Source organism: Corvus kubaryi, unplaced genomic scaffold (genome assembly GCF_017639235.1).
Source record: "Corvus kubaryi isolate FWS band 111438036 unplaced genomic scaffold, C.kubaryi_AGA036_p1.0 130, whole genome shotgun sequence".
Classification (NCBI taxonomy): domain Eukaryota; kingdom Metazoa; phylum Chordata; class Aves; order Passeriformes; family Corvidae; genus Corvus; species Corvus kubaryi.
The window spans coordinates 3,611,978-3,631,795 of record NW_024580665.1 but is presented as its reverse complement, the minus strand read 5'-3'; the positions used below and the strand labels follow the sequence as shown (position 1 = coordinate 3,631,795).

The following is a 19,818-nucleotide window of genomic DNA, read 5'->3' as shown; positions in this document are numbered from 1 at the left end:
AAAACTCATGTGATCCTTCTTGCATGGTTGGGAGGGTGGGTATTTGTTCAGTGGTTTGTAATTTAAAATTTTCTTTTAATGCACTTAAACACATCAAATATTTAATATGAATGGCTTATCCTTTTGATATGCATGCTTATTGCCAATAGTAGACCAACTTCCTGGAAACTCGTGTGATTTGTGACCTTCAGTAGGGTTTTCAGGAAGAAATTAGTATTATGCAGGAGAATAAAAGATTTAGCAACTTGTATTTAAAGGACAGTCAGAAAATCCTGGTACCTACAGCTTAGAAGGCAGCTGTTTAACTACTTTTTCTTCAAAAGGACATTTTTCAGAGAGGATAAACACAAGTTTTGTTACAAATGAGTGTAGTGTGTCAGTCATAAACCTCATTTGCTGGCTTGGGACAAGCACAGTATTGGAGCTGTGGCTCCAGGAACTCTGCAAATGGAATTAATGTGCTCAAGCCAGGGATACAGAAGTTTCAGTACCTGTGTCAAGTGAAAGTATTCATTTGAAAGCAGTACAAGTGTATGCATGTATGTGGTGTTGTACCTCCACTTCCCAACTGTAGTCTGGACAGACATTCAGTTATCTTCGTTTACAATGAGGAAGATGCATTTATTGCTATGGAATGACTCAAACTTTAGAAGTGTAATAGCCAGGTATAAGTGAATATTAGAATACTGGTTTTACAGTGTTCTGTGCTCTTGAATAGTCAAGGGACCAAGAAGTACAATGCTAGTTTGAGGCTGCTGTTTCTGCAAGCTAACTGTCTATTGCTTGTGAGTTCTTGTTGCTGAACACTCATTGATTTATGTTTGTTAGGATCGTGCGCATCGTATTGGTCAAAAGAAACCAGTACGGGTGTTTCGACTTATCACTGATAATACTGTTGAAGAGAGGATTGTAGAAAGAGCTGAAATAAAACTGAGGCTGGACTCTATAGTTATACAACAAGGTATCAACTGCTATATATGTTTGTCTGCAACAGAATTGTTCAGTCCCTTAAAGTGTGGTTAAATAACTGTACAAATGTACAGCGTTAAACAAAGCAGGCCTTGTGTATAATAGCAGTGTACTAAGTCAACCTAATGTGAACAAAGTATTCACTTGTTCAGCTGAATTATTTTTAAATTCTGTTTTCCTGATTAATGTAGACATAGACTTATAGTAGGAGTCTAAATGAAGGAAGTAAACTACAGCTGAATAGATGTTACTTGGTTTTGTGTTATGTTAAAAAGAAAAAAAAGAAAATCAGGTATGTTCCCTGGCAGTTAAAATAATTATATACATATGCTTGCTACCACATAAGAGTTAACTGACAACAAAACACCTTTGTCTATTTTTGTTTAGAAGCTCTTAGAAAAAGAGTTTGTCAAAAACGAAGGTACTCAAGCTAAGTTTTTAGGGTTGTTCATACTTACTAAAGGGTGGGCTACTGAAAGGATGATGGTCAAAATTTTGATAGCATGAGAAGAAATGAGATAGGATAAGTGAAATTTTGGAATAGAAATTCAAATTTTGGGAAAAATAATCAGAAAATTGGGTTGAAATCAGTGAACTGGGTGTTGAAAATATCAAGTACTTCTTAGTGGTTATTACAGAATACTTTGTAATTTTTCATCTTGAGATAAGATTGTGATCTTAAAAGTTCAGCTAACTTTGTAAGAATAAGATCTTAAATGTAAAACTTGGATTATCTGAATGTGAAACATTTTTGTGTTATGGCTTGAGTCAAAGTTGGTTTTTTTATTTTCCCCAAAGTTCCTGACTTCCATTTATCCTCATCTTGAGTGAAATGTATTTTTTCTGCGTGGTTGTTCTGTTTTTCCTTTCCTGTTCTGTCAGTGAAGTAAAAAAATCCACTGTTTGCATTGTCCTACTAGAACTCCCATATTATAACTTTCAACACATTTCTTGTGATTGTAGGAAGGCTCATAGACCAACAGTCCAACAAACTGGCAAAAGATGAAATGCTGCAGATGATCCGGCACGGAGCCACGCATGTGTTTGCTTCCAAAGACAGTGAGCTGACAGAAGAAGATATAACCACTATTTTAGAAAGAGGTGAAAAGAAGGTTAGAGAACTGTTTCATATGGAATGCAAAATATATATGCACAAAATGGAATGAGATCTGATGATGTAAATCCATTATTACTTTACCATTTGTGCAGATTTTAAATCTTGTGAAAGTTTTGAAGGAGTAGAATTAGTGATTATAATTATATTCAAGGTTCATGCTCTGTGCATCATATCTTAAGCACTGCTTATTTTGTTGTGTTTTAGAAAAATGTAAATTTAATGCCAACAATTCTGGGAGACACAAAATCTTTATGGAACTTCATTAGGGAATAGATGGCTCTGTGAAAAAATGAACTGCCATTTCAGCTCCAGAGAGATGGGCATAAATTTAATTTAAATTTTAAACTTAAATTCTACGGTTGTAGGACTACATCCCAACATAATATATTTAGTTTAATGGGGAGTCTTGAAGTTAAATTGCTGTAAATTGAAAAGGACAATGGCTATCTCCTTTTAGAAGAAAATGTAAATAAAAGTAGAAATCAGAAAAAGATGTTGAGAATGTTGTAGTAATGATGAAAGCTGTTTTTTTTCAGAAAAGATAAAATAGCTTGAGTGAGCCTAAAAGTATCTTCTTCTCTTTTTAGACAGCTGAAATGAATGAACGATTGCAGAAAATGGGAGAGAGCTCCCTACGAAATTTCACTATGGACACAGAGATGAGCTTATACAACTTTGAAGGTGAAGATTACAGAGAAAAACAAAAGGTAATTTTTCATAGTGCTTAAGACTTCAGTTTAGAGGTGCAAGCATAAAAGCCACACTATAATTGTTATGACTATGAAGGTTGTTCTAGAGAAGTAAGGAGCTATTGAAAAATTCATTTGGCTCTGCCCAAGCATTAATATTCTGAAATTTTGTTAAACTAGCTTTCAGCCCCACTGTTTTTTCATGGTAAAATCTGATAATATTGCTCAGGTGTTACCCCTTTTGCAGCAAAACCACTGTGTTGCATCCTACTGTACTGCTGCAGTCAGTATTATTTTGCTATCGCATAACTGAGGGGAAAATACAGGCCTGACAATGACTTTTAATGTGGATCTTGGACTTGAGTCTGTTTTTGCAGAGAAGGTTTTAGTCACAAGCATTAATTTGAACTGTTTGTACATTGATTTTACCCAATAATAGAAGGATCATCCCTACAAAGAGGTATTACTCAATCCCACAATGTTCCCTCTGCATCTCTGTTTTGTACAAGATCTGTAGTGAAGATATCCTTAAGGTCTTACCTGGAATCAGATATGTGAGTTCTTACTTGTTACCTACAAAATGCCCTTCTAACTCAGGTTTTTTATTGATTTTGAAGAAACATCTAGAAAAATAAATTGTTTGGTGAGAATATAGTACAGTGTGTAGGTATATACATAAAATTCTTTGTGTTGATAATTTCATTACGAGAAGTGAGTTAAGTGCAGCATAGTATGAAATACACTTTAGTAACTTCAAGGATTTAGTTAAGATTAATTGACTGCTAATGGATTTTTTGTCTGTGTTGTAGCCTTTAGAGAGGTTATTAATTGTGATAGTTAGAGAAGAAGCAATTTATTCATATCACAAGAAATTAGAGAATTCAGAGCCCAAGTCCTCAGCCCTTCCATTGTGTTTTGGTAGATGGAATCATAACCCTACTCAGGTGTCTGAAATACTTAGAATACTGTAAAAAAAATAGGTTCTTGCCACTGCACTGCCTTACTTATTATCTTTTATGTGCTTAAATACTTGTTATAATAAGCTATAATTTCTAGCTTATTTTTGAGCTCTATTGTAGAGTGTCCAAATTATTGAGCACAATCATTAGATTTGCTGTGCAAAAATACATTCCTGTTTTGCAATGCCATATTAGTCATTATTCTTGTGACTTTAGGGAAGCAGACAGTTACTTTAGTAGTTTTTTATTCTGTTCTGTGTTAAGCTGAGCATGATGGAATGGATTGAGCCTCCAAAAAGAGAACGCAAAGCCAATTATGCAGTGGATGCTTATTTCAGAGAAGCCCTACGTGTCAGTGAACCAAAAGTCCCCAAGGTAAGAAGTTCCAAGTATGGAGTGTTTTTATGTCATTCTTTTGGTCCTTCTTTCCCATGCCGCATCCCCTGCTCTACCCCAATATATTTACAAAGTCATAGGTTGCTACTGCTCTGAATTATGGTAGTTTACTTGCAGAAAAGTTAAGCTTCTATCATGTTGATGTGTCTGTATGTTTTTGAAGGCTCCACGACCTCCAAAACAACCAAATATTCAGGATTTTCAGTTTTTCCCACCACGGTTATTTGAACTTCTGGAAAAAGAAATTCTGTATTACCGTAAGACTATAGGATATAAGGTAATGCATTTTTCTTCTTTTCAAACCAGTGAAATGTATTTGTATTCCTTTTTGTAAATTTGTTGCAACCTTGACTTGTCAACTTACTGTGAAAGAAATGGCTTAAAGCCTCTATTCTTCTGTTTCTGTTCCACTGAGGAGCAGAAAAAGTAATCTGTCATTCTTTCCTTCACTAAAAATTCCATATCTGTGTAGCTTTGTGTTTTGTGGTGTATTCCTAACGATAAAATAGAGTAGGAAAAAGAAAGACAGTTGTGATGCTTCATATGCTCAAAACAAAATGTGTGACATGTGGTCTAAGGTGAGGAAAATTTGGCTAATATAAGGTCACCTTCCAGGGTATGATGTTTTTAGTGAAAACTTTTGTCTTATTTAGAAAATACCTTCATATCAACACAAAGTCGCTATTCTCTTAAGTAAAATGACATCGATTTTCCTTGGATTTTGCTGGGATATAAAAGGTTTAAAGGTGTGGAGAAGTCTAAATGTATTACTACTACAAAAAGGGAGACAACAGACTTCTCTCTTTTCCTTTTTTTTCCCTTCCTACTGTGCCTTAGCTGAATTTCTCCCTTTTCCCTGCTGACATTACTGGACAAGCAGTGAACAGATTCTGTTTTAATGTTGTGATCCTTACTTGGACCAGAATAGATTGAGTAAACCAAATGGATTCCCTACTTCCAGCCAGACATGTCTGTAACTTGCTTTAAAAAGCCCCAGGTTTCATGACAGTTTACAGCAAGAAAAAATCACCTATAAAATGTGTTGGAGAATATAAAATTGTCATACAAAGCAACAGATAGAAAATTGGTGCTGCCAGACAGTAGAATTAATGTTAGCAAAATGTATTTTTAAGAAAAAGCAGAAGGTATCTTAGAATCTTGTTTGCAGCCAAAAGAATTTCATGGGGATGGCAGATAGAATTAAGTATGTAATTAGTTTAGGGAAAGAATTTATTCAATTAATGCTCCAACAAAGAAGGATGGGAGAATTGCTAATGTTGACAATATGAGTGTAAAAAGAGGTGTTTCAGCCCTGTTATGGAAACCTGTCAGACTGGAAAGGTCGAACATGAATAGTTGTTATCTTAAAAAGTTAGTTTGACTGTTTACTGGTGGTGAAAGTGATAAATATAATTAAATTTGTTTTGCTTTGAAATGGAAATATGAGTATTGTTCTTTCAATCTGAAGAGAGTTTATTATTAAAACTGAAAACTGCCATAAAGAGTATCAGAAGGTATCCAATAGGCAGAGACCAAGCTTTATGTGTCAGTCTTAATTTAAACCAGTAAAGTCAAGAAGATTTCTTATATATTAAAACCAGCTAAACAGTTCTTATCTTCCACTGCCTTTTGCTGCAGAAATATGTAAGGTCTACTAAACCTTTACTGAATACTGGTTTCTGACTTGTTTGCTGTTATGTGCAGTGGAATTGGAATACAGTTGAAAGGTCACAAATACTAAATTGGTCAGTGTGGAGAGGGACAGATCAAATGTTGCTTGTTCTTGTTTACATTGTGTTGTGTGTCTGGTCCTTCCTTTGGCAGCGTGCATGGCTTTATAGTAAACCTGGCAGAACTTAGTGTTTCGCTGTAGTTATAAAACATTCTAAACCACTGAACGATGGAAAGCAGGTCCTTTGCTAGGGAAAGCTGCCACTGAAATCAGTGACCTGTGACAGCTCTGCCTCTCACAATATCCCGTGGTCATTGTGTGTAGGAGTGGTAGGTTCAGGGGCATAACGAACTTAGAACTTAAATCCAGTCCTATTTTTGGGAGGAGAGGTTTAAGCAATGAGATTTGAATCTAGGTAGAACACATTTGGTAACTTGCACAGATCAGTGCTTCTAAAATGCAATCTTTGAAATAACATTGCTGTACTACTGCTTTTTGATTCCCCTGATTTTAGGTCCCCAGGAATCCTGACCTTCCAAATGCAGCTCAGGTACAAAAGGAGGAACAAAAGAAGATAGATGAGTCTATGCCTCTGAATACTGAGGAGAGTGAAGAGAAAGAAAAGCTTCTAACACAGGTAAAATAAAATCAGCTGAAGTATTTCATCATAGGTTTTTGCTAGTGTGGAATATCAGTACTAATAATGGTAAATACACACAGGAAAGCTATGCTGATGTTATTGAAAGAAGAAAGCACACAACATGTAATGATTTTGATTGGTTTTGCTTTGAGGATCTTTCCTGTCCTTGAACAAGTTTACATCTTGGTCATCTACTGTTTCCTTGAATGTCTTTGAACATTTCTGAGGCAACAACTTGTATAGTAGATGCACTACCCAGCAATACATGCAGAAAGCCAATCAGTGGGTTTCTTGTACATGCATATGGCTTGTGTTTTTTTAAATCAAAAAGGGTTTGAATCAGGACAAGCCTGTGTCAACATACATGGTGTTTATGCAGGTGTCTAAGGCATGTCACATCCATAATTTTGTCCCAGTTGAGTTGTTAGGCATGTTTCTTTTATACTGGGACTGAATCCCTGTCACTGGCTAGTTTCTGGACCTTTTGGCTGGTTACCCTGCTGAGTGGGCTTATTAAAAGCTGATTGTTAAGGAGAAAGGTGTGTCTCAAAGTAACAGGATTTTTTGATTCAGAAAATTTTCTGTAAAAGAATTGAGCCTAGTGTACCTTGGAAGAAAATTGCAAGGTCACAATTTCACTATTAATTTCACATATGTATAGCAGAGGAAATATTTAAGCCGATGTGCTGATATGCATATCAGTACTGCTGTTAATGATGAAAAAGAAATACTTGTATTGTATTGTATATTAGACTCACTCTGAAGATGCTGTCTAATTGTGGAGTGAGTTTATTCAGCTGGAGAACTGACAAAGCTCCTTGTAAATACATTTCTGTGATGAAAGAAACTCAATGCACTACAGATTATTGCCCAGGCGTGTGATTGTCTTGTTTGTTCTTGGTGTTTCCTGCTTTCCCTGTCTTTAAATTGTAATGTTTCTTTCTTGGATGATGTTTTTGTGCGTTTCATCTCGCTTGTTCAGTTTTGGATTGATTACCTTGGTGCATAACAAATTCTCTGTTTGACAGTGCTTTAGAGTTTCCATTTGATTGCATCTTTTTGGACTAGAGATGGTTTCTTGACATACTTATACTTTCATCCAGCTGTTTGTCTGGTTCCAGGTTTGTAAACATCTGAAGTAGGAGCTCTTGCTTTAGATACTTGCACTGCTCTAAGAACTTGTGATGACACTTGCATTGCTGCACCCTGTGCTCCTCTGAAGTGTGGTGCTTGTATCCACTGAAGGGCGACTGTCACTGAGCTGGTTTCTTTGGAGAAGTATCACAAAAACTTTAAAAAGAAAGGATAAAAAGCTCTTACTAATGCACGTGAAGTCATGCCCAAAAATAACTCTTTAGACTTTTAATGATTCAGTAATAAACCCTGGATAATGCAAGTTTATGGAAATCCTGAAAGACCATTAGCTGCTGTAATTATGTGATGTTGCAGAGGAGCAAATGGTACTTACATGAATCAAAATTTTGGAAAATGTTTCCCTTTGACCTAATAATGCCTTCTTGCTGCTTACAGGGTTTTACAAACTGGAATAAAAGAGATTTTAACCAGTTTATTAAAGCTAATGAGAAATATGGTCGTGATGATATAGACAATATTGCCCGTGAGGTGGAAGGAAAGTCACCTGAGGAGGTCATTGAGTACTCAGGTTTGTGATATTTTAAAATGTATTTATTTCCTAATACCACTGTATTACCATGATTTTTGCTACGTGTTCTTTTAAAATTACACGATAGAGAATTTGGATGCATGGAAGAATTTTTTTTTTTTTTTAGAAGAAAAAATTCTGTTAAAAAGGTTGATTTTGCAGCATATAACTTAACACCTACAGCTGCCTTTATCCCTCCTTAGTCAAGATTTAGAATTTGACATAGTTAATTCTCACTGATAACATGGACTTGTGGAATTGTGAAGCTGCCTTATAGTGGCAATGTGATTCTTTATGCTGTGTCTCTGCTATTTTAGCTAGTACACTGTATCTTTCTTTTGTATTTACACAGTGCTTTTTAGATTTCTTCCTCTTGCAGCCTTGGATGTAATTTTACCAAACACCTTCATAAAATAAACTTTGCAATGTTCCTCCTATAGTTGAAAAGGAAGAGCTCCACAAGAGTTCCATTCAAAGTGTTGAATTTATTTTGGGTTGACTAAAAGATATATCATTGGAGAAACCACAAATGAGTAGCTTTTATAATAGAGAGACTAAGTATCCTCTGATGTTAGAGATAGCTAGTGAAAACAAAAATATGAATGTGTTTCACTGCTAGACTGGCAGCTCTGTTTCACCACTGTTATGGAAAGCATCCTTAAAAGTATTTTTTTCAGAGTTTTACATGACTACAATTAATTATGTTGAATGTAAATTTTGTTAGAATTTTTACTAAGCCTTTGCTTATAGTTAAGCTTTAAAGATATTGAATAAAGAGTCTGTGCAAGCTTGTTTTTTGGCTAACATAATAAGCTGGAGAGCATTAGCTCATTGTTCATGATTTAATGGAACCACAGGCTACATTTATTTTTTTTGCCAGAGTATCTTAACTGAGTAAAATAGTAAGAGTAGAGGAAAAGATTATATTCAACAATTTTGTTTTGTGTTTTTAGCCGTTTTCTGGGAACGTTGTAATGAACTACAGGACATTGAGAGGATTATGGCTCAAATTGAACGAGGAGAGGCAAGAATTCAGCGGAGGATCAGTATCAAGAAAGCCCTTGATGCCAAAGTAATGATTCTAGGTTTTTTGTTTACTGCAGCTGACTTCTTCCAAAAAATTTCTTCAGAAAAGTAATAGTTGGGGATGGGAGTTCTTTTTATGCAGCATAGGTAGCATACCATCTATCAGTGATCTACAGTAATGTGCAATAATTCCTTGATGTAGCACTGTGTGTTTATTAGTCCTTATTTTTGTTTTGCATTCAGATTGCAAGGTACAAAGCACCTTTTCATCAGCTGCGTATTCAGTATGGGACAAACAAAGGGAAAAATTACACGGAAGAAGAAGACAGATTTTTGATCTGTATGTTACACAAGATGGGCTTTGACAAGGAAAACGTGTACGAGGAGCTGAGGCAGTGCGTGCGCAACGCTCCTCAGTTCAGGTTCGACTGGTTTATCAAATCCAGAACTGCAATGGTGAGTACCACTTCCAGGGACTAGGGCATGACATGAAGTGTCTTGTTCCTTTCTTTTAAGCACCACCACATAAAATTTGGGTTTGTGCTGGAACACTGGTGTTCAGGAAGCAAGTGCTGAAAGAATAACTTAAGGTTTTTTTATTTTCGTTTCTATTTTTTTTAAAGTAACCTTTTCCTTTAGTACAGCAAAAACATTCCAACTGAAACAAACAGATTAGAAAACCTGCCAAGCTGAAGTCCCATGTCATCCAAAGGGATTAATGCAGAGGTAGACTAGACTTAAAAATATCCTTGTTAATTTTATTGCAAACTGAGTGTTTTACCAAACAATGTCTCTTAAAATACGACTTTTTTAGAATTTTTGGATAATTAAACACTGAAAATATCTGAATAATATACTTGGAGAAAGGAGCAGGTTTTCTAATACAGTATTTAATAACAGCATGAGGAAAGTTAGTGATTCACATAGAAATTAATCATTGAAGCAACAGGTTGAAAATGCACTTTGCATGGGATAATCCACATTCACAACTACAAGTGCTTAAATTTCTTTATGTATACTTTCCTGAAATTTTTGTTTGTATTTAGGGAATATAATACAAGGTTAATAGCAAGTCTAGACTAGTACTCTGAATGTTAGAGCAGAGCCATTGATTTTTAATTCAGTCATTAAGCAGGAATTGATAACACTAACAGAAGCTTTGGTTGCTGGTATGTGGGTACCAGCATCAGAGTATGGGACTCTTGCAGTGATAAAAAGCTGTTGGATCTGTCTCAAAATTTTTGCTCAGCTTTCTACTTGTTTGTCTTCATTTCCTGACCTCAGGATTTGCTTATCTGAAAGAATGTTCTTTCAGAGTTCTGGGTACTGTACTAAGAATAAATAAAACATAAGATAAAATATTTAAAATTGTGTTTGAACAGCTGGGTATTTGCTTTTCCCAGTACCACTTATAATTATGCAATACAATTTTTTACTTGATATTTCAGCAGTTAAAGTGCTTCTGGATAGTGCAGCAGTTAGCCCTTAATTAAAAAAAATTACAAGTGTTACTTACTAAAATGTCTGTTTGAAGAAATACTGGATTTCAAAATTACAGCCATAAAGAGAGAAGCCTCCAATATTTAGTACATTAAGAAGTTTCTTTTAAGTTGTCTGTGCAGGAATCCATTTAAATAAATCATAGAAATGGGTACTAGAAATTAAAAATGTAGCTCAGTGTTTAATATTAGTTGATATATAGTTGTCAGGGGTAGAGTTAAATATTCAATTTAAATCTTGCAGATCCTTATGTTCCGTATACTTTTCTTTTTAAAGGGGATAGAAATCATTTGCTGAAGTATAGAAGTATGTTCTGTGGTGTCTTAATGCTGAAACTGACACACTGGGAATATAATGAATCTTTTGGCTTAGATTTTCTCTTAAAATTCTATCCATTAATATTTTTAGTTTTTCTGCTACTACACGGTTGAAAAAGAATATTATGGAAATACAAACTTAAAACAATCTTTCACTTTCAATGTGCATTTAATTTTCTGAAATGTTCTAAATTAGCATGCTCTCTATGGTTTAGTAATATAGCTGATATATTCTAATATCTTGGCATTTGTGGAGGTATTAATTTCTATGGGTCCATTTTGCACTAGTTCAGTGATTTTTTTGTAAAGAAATGTGCTGGAAAATCGCATAAAATCACATATTATCACATAATAAGAATAATGAATGCAGTATAAACAAATATTTATAGAGGAGTCAATAAATTCTGTGAAAGTGGAGGGGCTTCTTAGAATGCTGAAACTTACATGTGATCATTTAAACTCCTATTAAACAAGATAAGAAGGGCAGCATAATTCTGAAAAGAGTTTAGTAGGCTCTTTGACAAAACTTTGTGTTGTAACCACTAGATGTCTCTTGAATTCCATATAAATAGCTAATTTATCTTCCATCTTATTATTTCTGTTTCTTCTCCTGAAGATTTCTCTTTGAAAAACAAATTCTGCTTCATTTAATTATTTCAAAATCAGATGGTTTATCCAAAATGTAAGTTTTTAAAGATATCACAAGTGCCAAGATTGTAAATTTTTTTTTTCTTTTTAAATTGAGTTCTTTTTTGTTTTGTTTTGTTTTTTTTTTTTTTTAATTTCTGTCCATGCAGGAAGAATGCAAAATATCATGGCAGCAGTGAAGCATGTATCTGTTCTCTGAAGTCATAAATTATGCATATTCTCTTTTACCTTTCTGCAAACATTCCCCAGCATAAGACAAATGACTCCTTAGTAAATACAGGAGTATCGGGGCTGTGGACAGAGCTGAGGGCTGCCTTTGCTCCCAAGTCAGCATCTCTGCCTCCAGCCATGTGGAAGGCAATGGTTCAGTGCTCCCATCTTATTTATTGCAATACAGGTCTTTATAGCTGTGAAGGGGTGAACAAAGTACATCTTCTGTCTTTCCATCCTAAAGAGAAAAGTATCAGACCACACAGAATAAAAACTCATCTCTGAAAGTGCAAAGCATTTTAAATAAGTGTATTTTTATAACACTAAAATGGAATGCAGCAGTCCATATTGAAATTTCAGTAGCTCAGTGCAGGATTTATCACTCAGATTCTTTCTCATGGTAGATGTACAAGAAACCTGTGTGCATGTCACATCTTACTGTCAGCTGATTCTGTGATTCTCCAGAGAAAATTGTTCTTGAGTCCATCCTCTGTCCACAGCAGATGCTTTGGAGCAGTAGTCCATCTGGAAGTCTAACCATGAACATGAACACTTTATAAATGTATGTGTTTATGCAAGCATTTGTGCCCAGGAAAAAGTAGGATCTTTCTGAGTGCCTTATGGCAAATGGATCAAGGTTATTTCTTAGTCCTTTCTGATTAGTTGCTTGTCTTGAGTTTAACACAGTCCGGTTTCTCATATGCTAGAAAAAATCCAGCTGATTATTATTATCATGAGGCAGCTTGTCATCACTCTTTACCTCAGCTCCTAAGTCTGAGTGCAATATACACAAATTTAAATGATATAAAATACTTCTGGCATATTGACAAGCATCATTCTATATTGGTCATCTTTCATCTCTGTTCATCTGTAGTGTGTAGGTTTTTGGGACAGAGGCTCTCTTTTGTTCTATGTTTGGGATTGCAATGTATGTTGGGATGGCTTGAACTCGAGTTTACTCAGACTTGTTGCTTTTTTATCTAAAAATTGTTGTTTGGGTGGAATTTGAGGAAGTTTGTTGGTTAAAGTGAGAGTATTTTAGCTCCAGGACTGTCACATACCAGGGCACAAGCATGGCACCCTAATTCGTGGTTTAACCTTTACTGGAGGGTGTGGGGTTACTGCTACAGGATGTGATAGAAATGACTTACTACCATACCTTGCGAAGCTACAAGCATGACACTGGAACATTTCTGGAAGGGAGTTGTTAAGAAAAATGTCCTGAGGATTTTTTTTGTGTGTGTCTGGTAAAAAGAATTCATGTGGTGGTAGGATTCTCTGTGTCCATTCTGAACTACACAGCTTTTGCCCAAGGCCATGGAGCATCCTTTGTAGAGAAATCTGTGACAACTGTAGAACTTAAAGAATGTGGTTAAGCTTGAGGGTTTGAATGTCTCAAAGATGAGTCACATGCCCGCCTGTGTGAGAAGGTTCAGGATCAGGAAAGCACAAGAGGCTGCATCATTTTCTGTCAGGGACCATGGTGGCTGAGGCAGTACCCAGCTTACAGATGCTGAGAAAATAGAGACTAATTTCTGGGCAAAAAGGTCAGCTGTTCACTTCATTGCAAATGGACCCATTGTAGGTTAAGATTTGTGCTACTAGGTAATTCTAGGATAGCCTGTGTTTCAAAAATGGCTTCACTGAGTTTAACAGAGATAAGACATATTTTTGGGGCTTTTTTTTTTCTCAGAAGAAAGCTTTCTGCTTCGAGTTGGAAAGAAAAGCCCATGGAATCATGTTCTCAATAGTACATAGAATATACTGAGTAATGATAATAAAAATAGGCACTGTTAGGTATTTTGTAAGAGATCTTTTAGATGGGGGTACAAGAAACTGTCCATGTCAATTGAGTTCTTTTAAGCAAGCTAACCATTAGTAACTGCAATGCAGATATTTTGAGTTGCATTGCAAATACTTTTTAATGTATAAACAGCCTTGTGGCATTTAGTCCTGATGGCTTTCAGATGGCTTTCAAGTCTTGATGTTAAAGCATTTAGGGCCTACTGTCTCTTGGGTGCTATTTGAGTAAAAATATAGCAGTGAATTCACAATGTAAGACAGGAGAGATTTTTGGCCAATTTGCAGCTCTACAGTGTCTTTTCACAAAAACCCCCAAACCATAGTCTGTTTGAAAAAAGTATTGCTTAAGATAGCTTTTCTTCCTTTTCTCTCTCCTTTAAAGATATATTTGAAGACCTCTTTCCTAAAATCTGGCATACTATGCTGGCAGGCTGTAATTTGTTTCATTAACCAATGAAACAAATCAGTCTTTTGGGATGTCCGTTTGGAAGATACAATCCTGAAAACTCCTTGTCAGGAGGACAGTAAATCCTTTTCTGTTTCTAAAAGTTACACTGAGGGAAAGACAGATAATAGTAACTAAGCTAATGATTAGTGTTATTGAATATTTTAGGAAAATGTATATGCTTTGAAATTAAAGAATTTTGAACATACTTATGTAAGCAAGAGAAGTTGTATAATTTACTTAAAAATCTGATGTGTTCTCTTTCCTTAGGAGTTTCAGAGACGCTGCAATACTCTCATATCATTAATAGAAAAAGAAAATATGGAAATTGAGGAAAAAGAAAGAGCTGAAAAGAAGAAAAGAGGAGCAAAAGTTACAGCAGTATGTTTAGCAGCACTTACTTTGCTTCTAGTGGGGCAGAATTCCATAATATATTTTGTTAGAAAACGTAAAAGATAATGGTAGGCACTGATTGCGTTAGTAGAAACCATGAGTTGAGAAATTAAACTGAAATATTTGTCTATTCGCAGATCTTCTAGATTTTTTGGGGTTGGTATTCCCAGTGCATAGTATTTTGGGGCTTTTTTTTTTTTTGGAAAGCCTTTTGTTTAAGTAGCTGAGGAACACCCATTTTAGAAAGTTCCACTGCCTACTTTCTGCCTACTTACGTACATCACACGTTGCTTCAATTTCTTCTCAGAGTTCTTTTCCTCCCTTACATAATAATTGCTGGAAGAAGAAATGAAAGTGCTGCTTTTATTTTGAAGGGTTGTCATCTTTAGAACAGAATTGTGTGTAAGTCAAGGTCCTGATCTTGTCATCCAATTCATGGTATGTGTGGTGCCTGCACCACTGAGACCATGTGATGATTTCAAGGATATAAAAAGGGTAGGAGAATTAAGTGTCTACATCGGCGATTTATGTTTGCCTTTCCATTATATCCTACAAAGGTGAACTGAAATCTAGAATGCATTGGGGTCATACATTCCCTTTGAAATAGTCAATTATGTATTTGAATTTATTGTGAAATTTATACTTATTTTTTCTCTTTAGTCACAGAAGAGAAAAGCAGATTTGGCTGCTGAGAACTCTGGAAAAAAAGATGCTAAGAAAGTGAAGTCGTGAACCTGAAAACCGAATGCTAAATATTAGACTGCCACTTTCTTCACTCCATCTATGTGTATTAATTGCCAACTTCTTTGTATTCATGGTACTCTTCCCCAAGTCCCATGCTTTAATTTTGCAAATTTTGTATACTTTACAACGGCTTTCTTTACCTAAAATGTGTAGCTTTATATCTTATGCATTCCAGTATTTTTGTGTACTGTATTTTGTGAGTTTTATGTCTTTGGCAAAATTCACTCAGTCCTTGGTTTTTTGAAGCTTGTGCTGAGGTTTTTGGCTTTTATATGTTTTATATGCTGCTGCTTTGAAAGAAAACCTAGATTCTATAGCTGTATTACTGTTATTTCATATTTTAAATTTATATGGCTGTTGGAAAATAAACTGACTTAATTATTTGAAGAGAAATATACTTTACCTTTGTTTTCCCTACCTTCTCTCCCTTTTGCATAGCTACATTTAGAGAGAATGTTAAGGTTTGTATAATTGTGCCTTCATCATCAATCAGATTTTTTTCAGAGGAGTACTTAGACAGGATCAGGAGCATGACAAAACAAAATCTAATTAGACTGACATCCTTGTTTGCTCTGTGCATTATGTGGACATTTTTCTCTGAAATGTTCAGAAGGAAACCCAGCAAATACACACTTCTTGTTTTTCTTTATCAGTGATTTCTGCTGGGCTACATGCTTAAACACAGGGTGAGGTGTTCTTCAGAAGGGTGTCTAGATGAAAACTTTTCTATGCCTCATAAAAGGAAGTAGTCAGCTAACAGCTTCTGGTTGTTTAAGTAGCAAACAAAATAATTCACTTTCTGGTTGGTAGGCTGCTCAGCTCTGCTGCCTTGTGCTGAAAGATCTTCGTTGCTCTAATTATATCTGTTAAAGTTCTTCTTTTACCTTTTACTCAACATGTCAGTCAAAAGCAATGGGGATATGTTATGGAGTGCTCCTTTTTAGTATTTCTATTTTAATGAAGGGACGAAAGTGTTGGATGTATGATTTTTTGACTTTGCAAGAATGGCCTTTATTAAGCAGGTTCACAGTTCCTGCTCACTTCAGAGTCTCTGCCTTTCCTGGATCAGTAGAACAGTGACTGTGACATCTGATGTTTTACTTTAATGTTCTGTCTCTGATCTGGTGTTTAGTACAGACCTTGCTATGGTGAGACATGCCCTCATAATGTCAGGTCTAGATTCATGCAGTGTGCTTTACATGGTACTTCCCTTGAAGACTTCTTGTAAACTTGTAGTGCAGTTTGCTTCCTTCAGTGGATTGAAGTGTTTTGAGATAAAGAAACCTCTTTACTCTTTGTATTTCGTGCTTTGCATTTGCTACCTTCTTCTGTGTTTGTAAAATTCAGGACTTTATAAAATAAAGTTCTTGAGCTCTGCCCGTATTCTTCTATGTCATTTAAAATATATTGGTATGTCTTCGAAGTTTTCTGGGATTAGGGTCCCTAAGTTTGATGAGCAATTTCCAGCTTTTTTGGTAATGTCTGTTTAAGGTTTGGGTCAAAATGGGTGTGATGAATTAGTTGAGCATTTCAAAAGGTAATTATAAAGATTAGATTCTATATTTTGGATTGTAGCTTTTGTCCAGGGACCACGTTAATTATTTCACTGGGCTTATATTTGTAAGACTTGGTATTCATCTGTTGAGCTTCATGTGATGAGTTGAAAGGTACATCTGACAATGATGGGGCACAACTTCCAGGCAGGAGATTGGAGTCAGAGCATGTTTTTAAATGAGTGTGCAACCTAGCGGGGTAGGTGTGCTCAGGAAAGGAGCATGTCTCCTCAGATGATAGCTTTGGTATTGGAGCAATTAACATCCTGCTTTATCCTTGGGAGGAGGACATCCCATGTAATTATGGAAAAAGGCTGTGCAGCTACGTGCAGATATAACCACAAATCGCTGGAGCATTGCTATTAATAGAGAGAGGAAGATGCCTTATTTACATTTGCTTTTTGGCTCATGTGCCACTCACTAAGTTTATGGCCTGAAATTATAAAAACAAGTTAAAAGAGAAGGGAAATAAAGGCTGAAAGAGCCAATTGAAATGTTTATGGAATTACATGGCTAGGTCTAGAGCTTATTCTATTGCTCCTATTTAGCATTGGATGAATATTTTCATGTTTTAAGTCTTGAAATAAGTGTATTCTGGTTTTGTTTATTGTAGATTAGCTTTGTTTGACTTGCATGTTTTTGTGTATCCGGTTTCTCTGTGTTGCAAAGTGTATGGAAAGTCTTAAAATGGTAATATCTTAACATGTTCTTTTATGCAGATTTCTTGGTTTGAGTTACCACTTGAATTAATGTTCACTCTTCTCAATGACATGGTACACAAGCCATATAGCAAAAGATCATGCAATTGTTCTTTCAGATATTATCCCCTTGATGAGACAGCTTCTCTGAAGAATGATAGATTCTCCCAGGAACTATCTGCTATCTCTTGCAGTCTGTAGTCCCTAGTTAAACTGAATGTGCTGTTGAACAACAGTCCTTGAGAGCACTTGGATGCTATAAACCAGTTCCTAGCGGATTGAGCCTTCCCATCCATCATGTCCTACAGTGATAACTAAAGAAAATTGCTAACAGCTGCTGGTCAGGATTAAAGTAAAATGGATCTTTCTTTTCCCTTTTTCGTTCTTCCAGTTGCAGATACCCACACAGTGTGTGCCTAGCAGTATCTTAAATTATATGCTGCTGTGACTCAAAATTAGATGACAGAAATGAAAGCATCTTCCTTTTAACTGTTCTTTTCTTAGGTGAGGAGTACTGTTTGTAAGAAATTAGTAAGCACTGAATGTTATGTGATAGGAAACTTCTGAAAAGTCTGGGCCTTCAGGCAATTTTAGAGTTGCCAGAAATGCTGCAAGATATAACATTTTGAAAATTAATTTAGTTCCTTTTCAGTGGACAAGTAAAATTTGCTTGTGTAAACATCAGTCTTGAAGAAAGTCACCTAGCACCTTTGGCTCACCCAGCAGTGCACATAACATCCTGGGAGAGGTCACAGCAATTGTGGTGGTTTTCTTTTCACATTTTCATCATTTCCAACTTACTAGTCCTTTTATTTTTGAGTTATGTTAGTGACGACACCAAAAAAGTAATGCTGCTGACCGTCTTCATTGTATTTAATTTCAGTTTGTTATAATGACATAGAGAAGAAATGAACTTTCTTCTTGCTGGTAATACTAGACCATCTTTTAGATGATGGTTTGCACAAGTGGTGTTATTATACTAAAATATTAAGTAAGAATGTTTTTCTTGTAGATTAGCATTGCTTGTTTGATTTAGTGGTAATGCTGGTTATGGTTTAACAAAAAAGCAGCTTCCCTCTTTGAGATGATGAGGAAGGAGTACAGTATACAGAAATTAATCAGACTCTAAGTGCCTGATGGTAATGACAAACTGATTTTTGCTTTTATATATTCTTCATATATATATTTGTAGCTCTGTAGCTATATGAGGAGCATATAAAAGCAAAAATTAGTTTGGCATCAATGGAAGTAACTTTGTTGTGCAGTGCCTGCAGCTCCTGCTGTGCACTGCTGTGTTGCAGGCACTCTGTTCATGTCTCTTGCCCACGTTCAGTAGGGGGATTAAGTACTTTCAGTGATGAGAAATAAATGCCAAAGCATTACAGCTTGAAAAAAGGTGGAATTTTGCGGTCAATACCAGTTTATGTGAATGTAAAATGATGAGGTTGGTGCAGACATTGGCACTTGTGATGCTAGAAGGGATTGATCACCAACTGTAGTTCTGATCTAAGAGATCACTTAATTTTATCTAGTCCATGTACTTAGCTTCAAGCATGTATGTAAATGCGTTTGTGGGTCATTGTTCTAATGTTTGATATGTTCTTTTTCTGAAAGACTTAAAGTTGAGCTTAGTTTGCATATTTTGAAATGTACTGTACTCTTTAATTGCATTTGCATGATATCCATCCTTTTATGAGAGCCTTAATAGGAGTAATATTTGCTGCCTCAAAGGTATGTCGGTGTTGTGTTGTTCAAGATAACTTCTAAAATTTTCAAACTGAGATTTGTTTCTTAAGTTGTACATATATGAAAATAAAAGTTAATATGAACTTGATGTCTTCTGGTAATTCTGGTACACAGGGGCCTGTTACTTAGATACTTTCAATGTAGTTTAATCTGGTTTTGTTGTTCTTGTGCCTCCCGTAACCTTCAGGCCATGGTGGCTGAACGTAAAGGGGTGTGTGTGGCTGTTCCACATCTGCTTTCAAATTATAGTTTCTTGTAATCTAAAACTGTACTAGTAGTGCCTATGCTTTTTTGACAGCCTTGCCTGTGTTGTCTCTTAGTACACTGTCACACAATGTATATTGATTCTTTATTAAAGTATATTGCTGGTTCCCTTTTATTTCATACCTCTGGTGTGTTACTAAAATGAAATACTTTGGCGCTTAAGTCCAGCTGACACAGTGGTAAGAACCATGAAAATTTTTGTTGCACTTGTTGATCTCTAGTAGACTTGCTAGATACTGTGCTTGGAGAGGTGCATGCCCTCCATGAATGCTCATTTTCCTACCTTTTTTTTTCCTCAGGATGACCTAAAAAAAAGGACAGACTGGAGGACCAGATTTTCTGGTGTTGGCTGGCAGCAATTCTGTC

General features: G+C 35.7%; 1 protein-coding gene across 2 annotated transcripts in view; it reads left to right on the top strand.

Moving 5' to 3' along the window:
• Positions 1–19,567, top strand: part of SMARCA1 (SWI/SNF related, matrix associated, actin dependent regulator of chromatin, subfamily a, member 1) — a 34,955-nt gene extending 15,388 nt beyond the window's left edge. For both annotated transcript variants that reach the window (XM_042028587.1, XM_042028598.1), the window contains 11 exons: positions 829–961; positions 1,933–2,081; positions 2,674–2,793; positions 3,999–4,109; positions 4,294–4,407; positions 6,317–6,439; positions 7,973–8,105; positions 9,059–9,177; positions 9,375–9,587; positions 14,325–14,435; positions 15,108–19,567. In XM_042028587.1, coding sequence (XP_041884521.1) covers positions 829–961; positions 1,933–2,081; positions 2,674–2,793; positions 3,999–4,109; positions 4,294–4,407; positions 6,317–6,439; positions 7,973–8,105; positions 9,059–9,177; positions 9,375–9,587; positions 14,325–14,435; positions 15,108–15,179 — 1,398 coding nt within the window. In that variant the 3' untranslated portion in view covers positions 15,180–19,567. The remainder of the gene's footprint in view (positions 1–828; positions 962–1,932; positions 2,082–2,673; positions 2,794–3,998; positions 4,110–4,293; positions 4,408–6,316; positions 6,440–7,972; positions 8,106–9,058; positions 9,178–9,374; positions 9,588–14,324; positions 14,436–15,107) is intronic.
• The last annotated feature ends 251 nt before the right edge of the window (positions 19,568–19,818 follow it).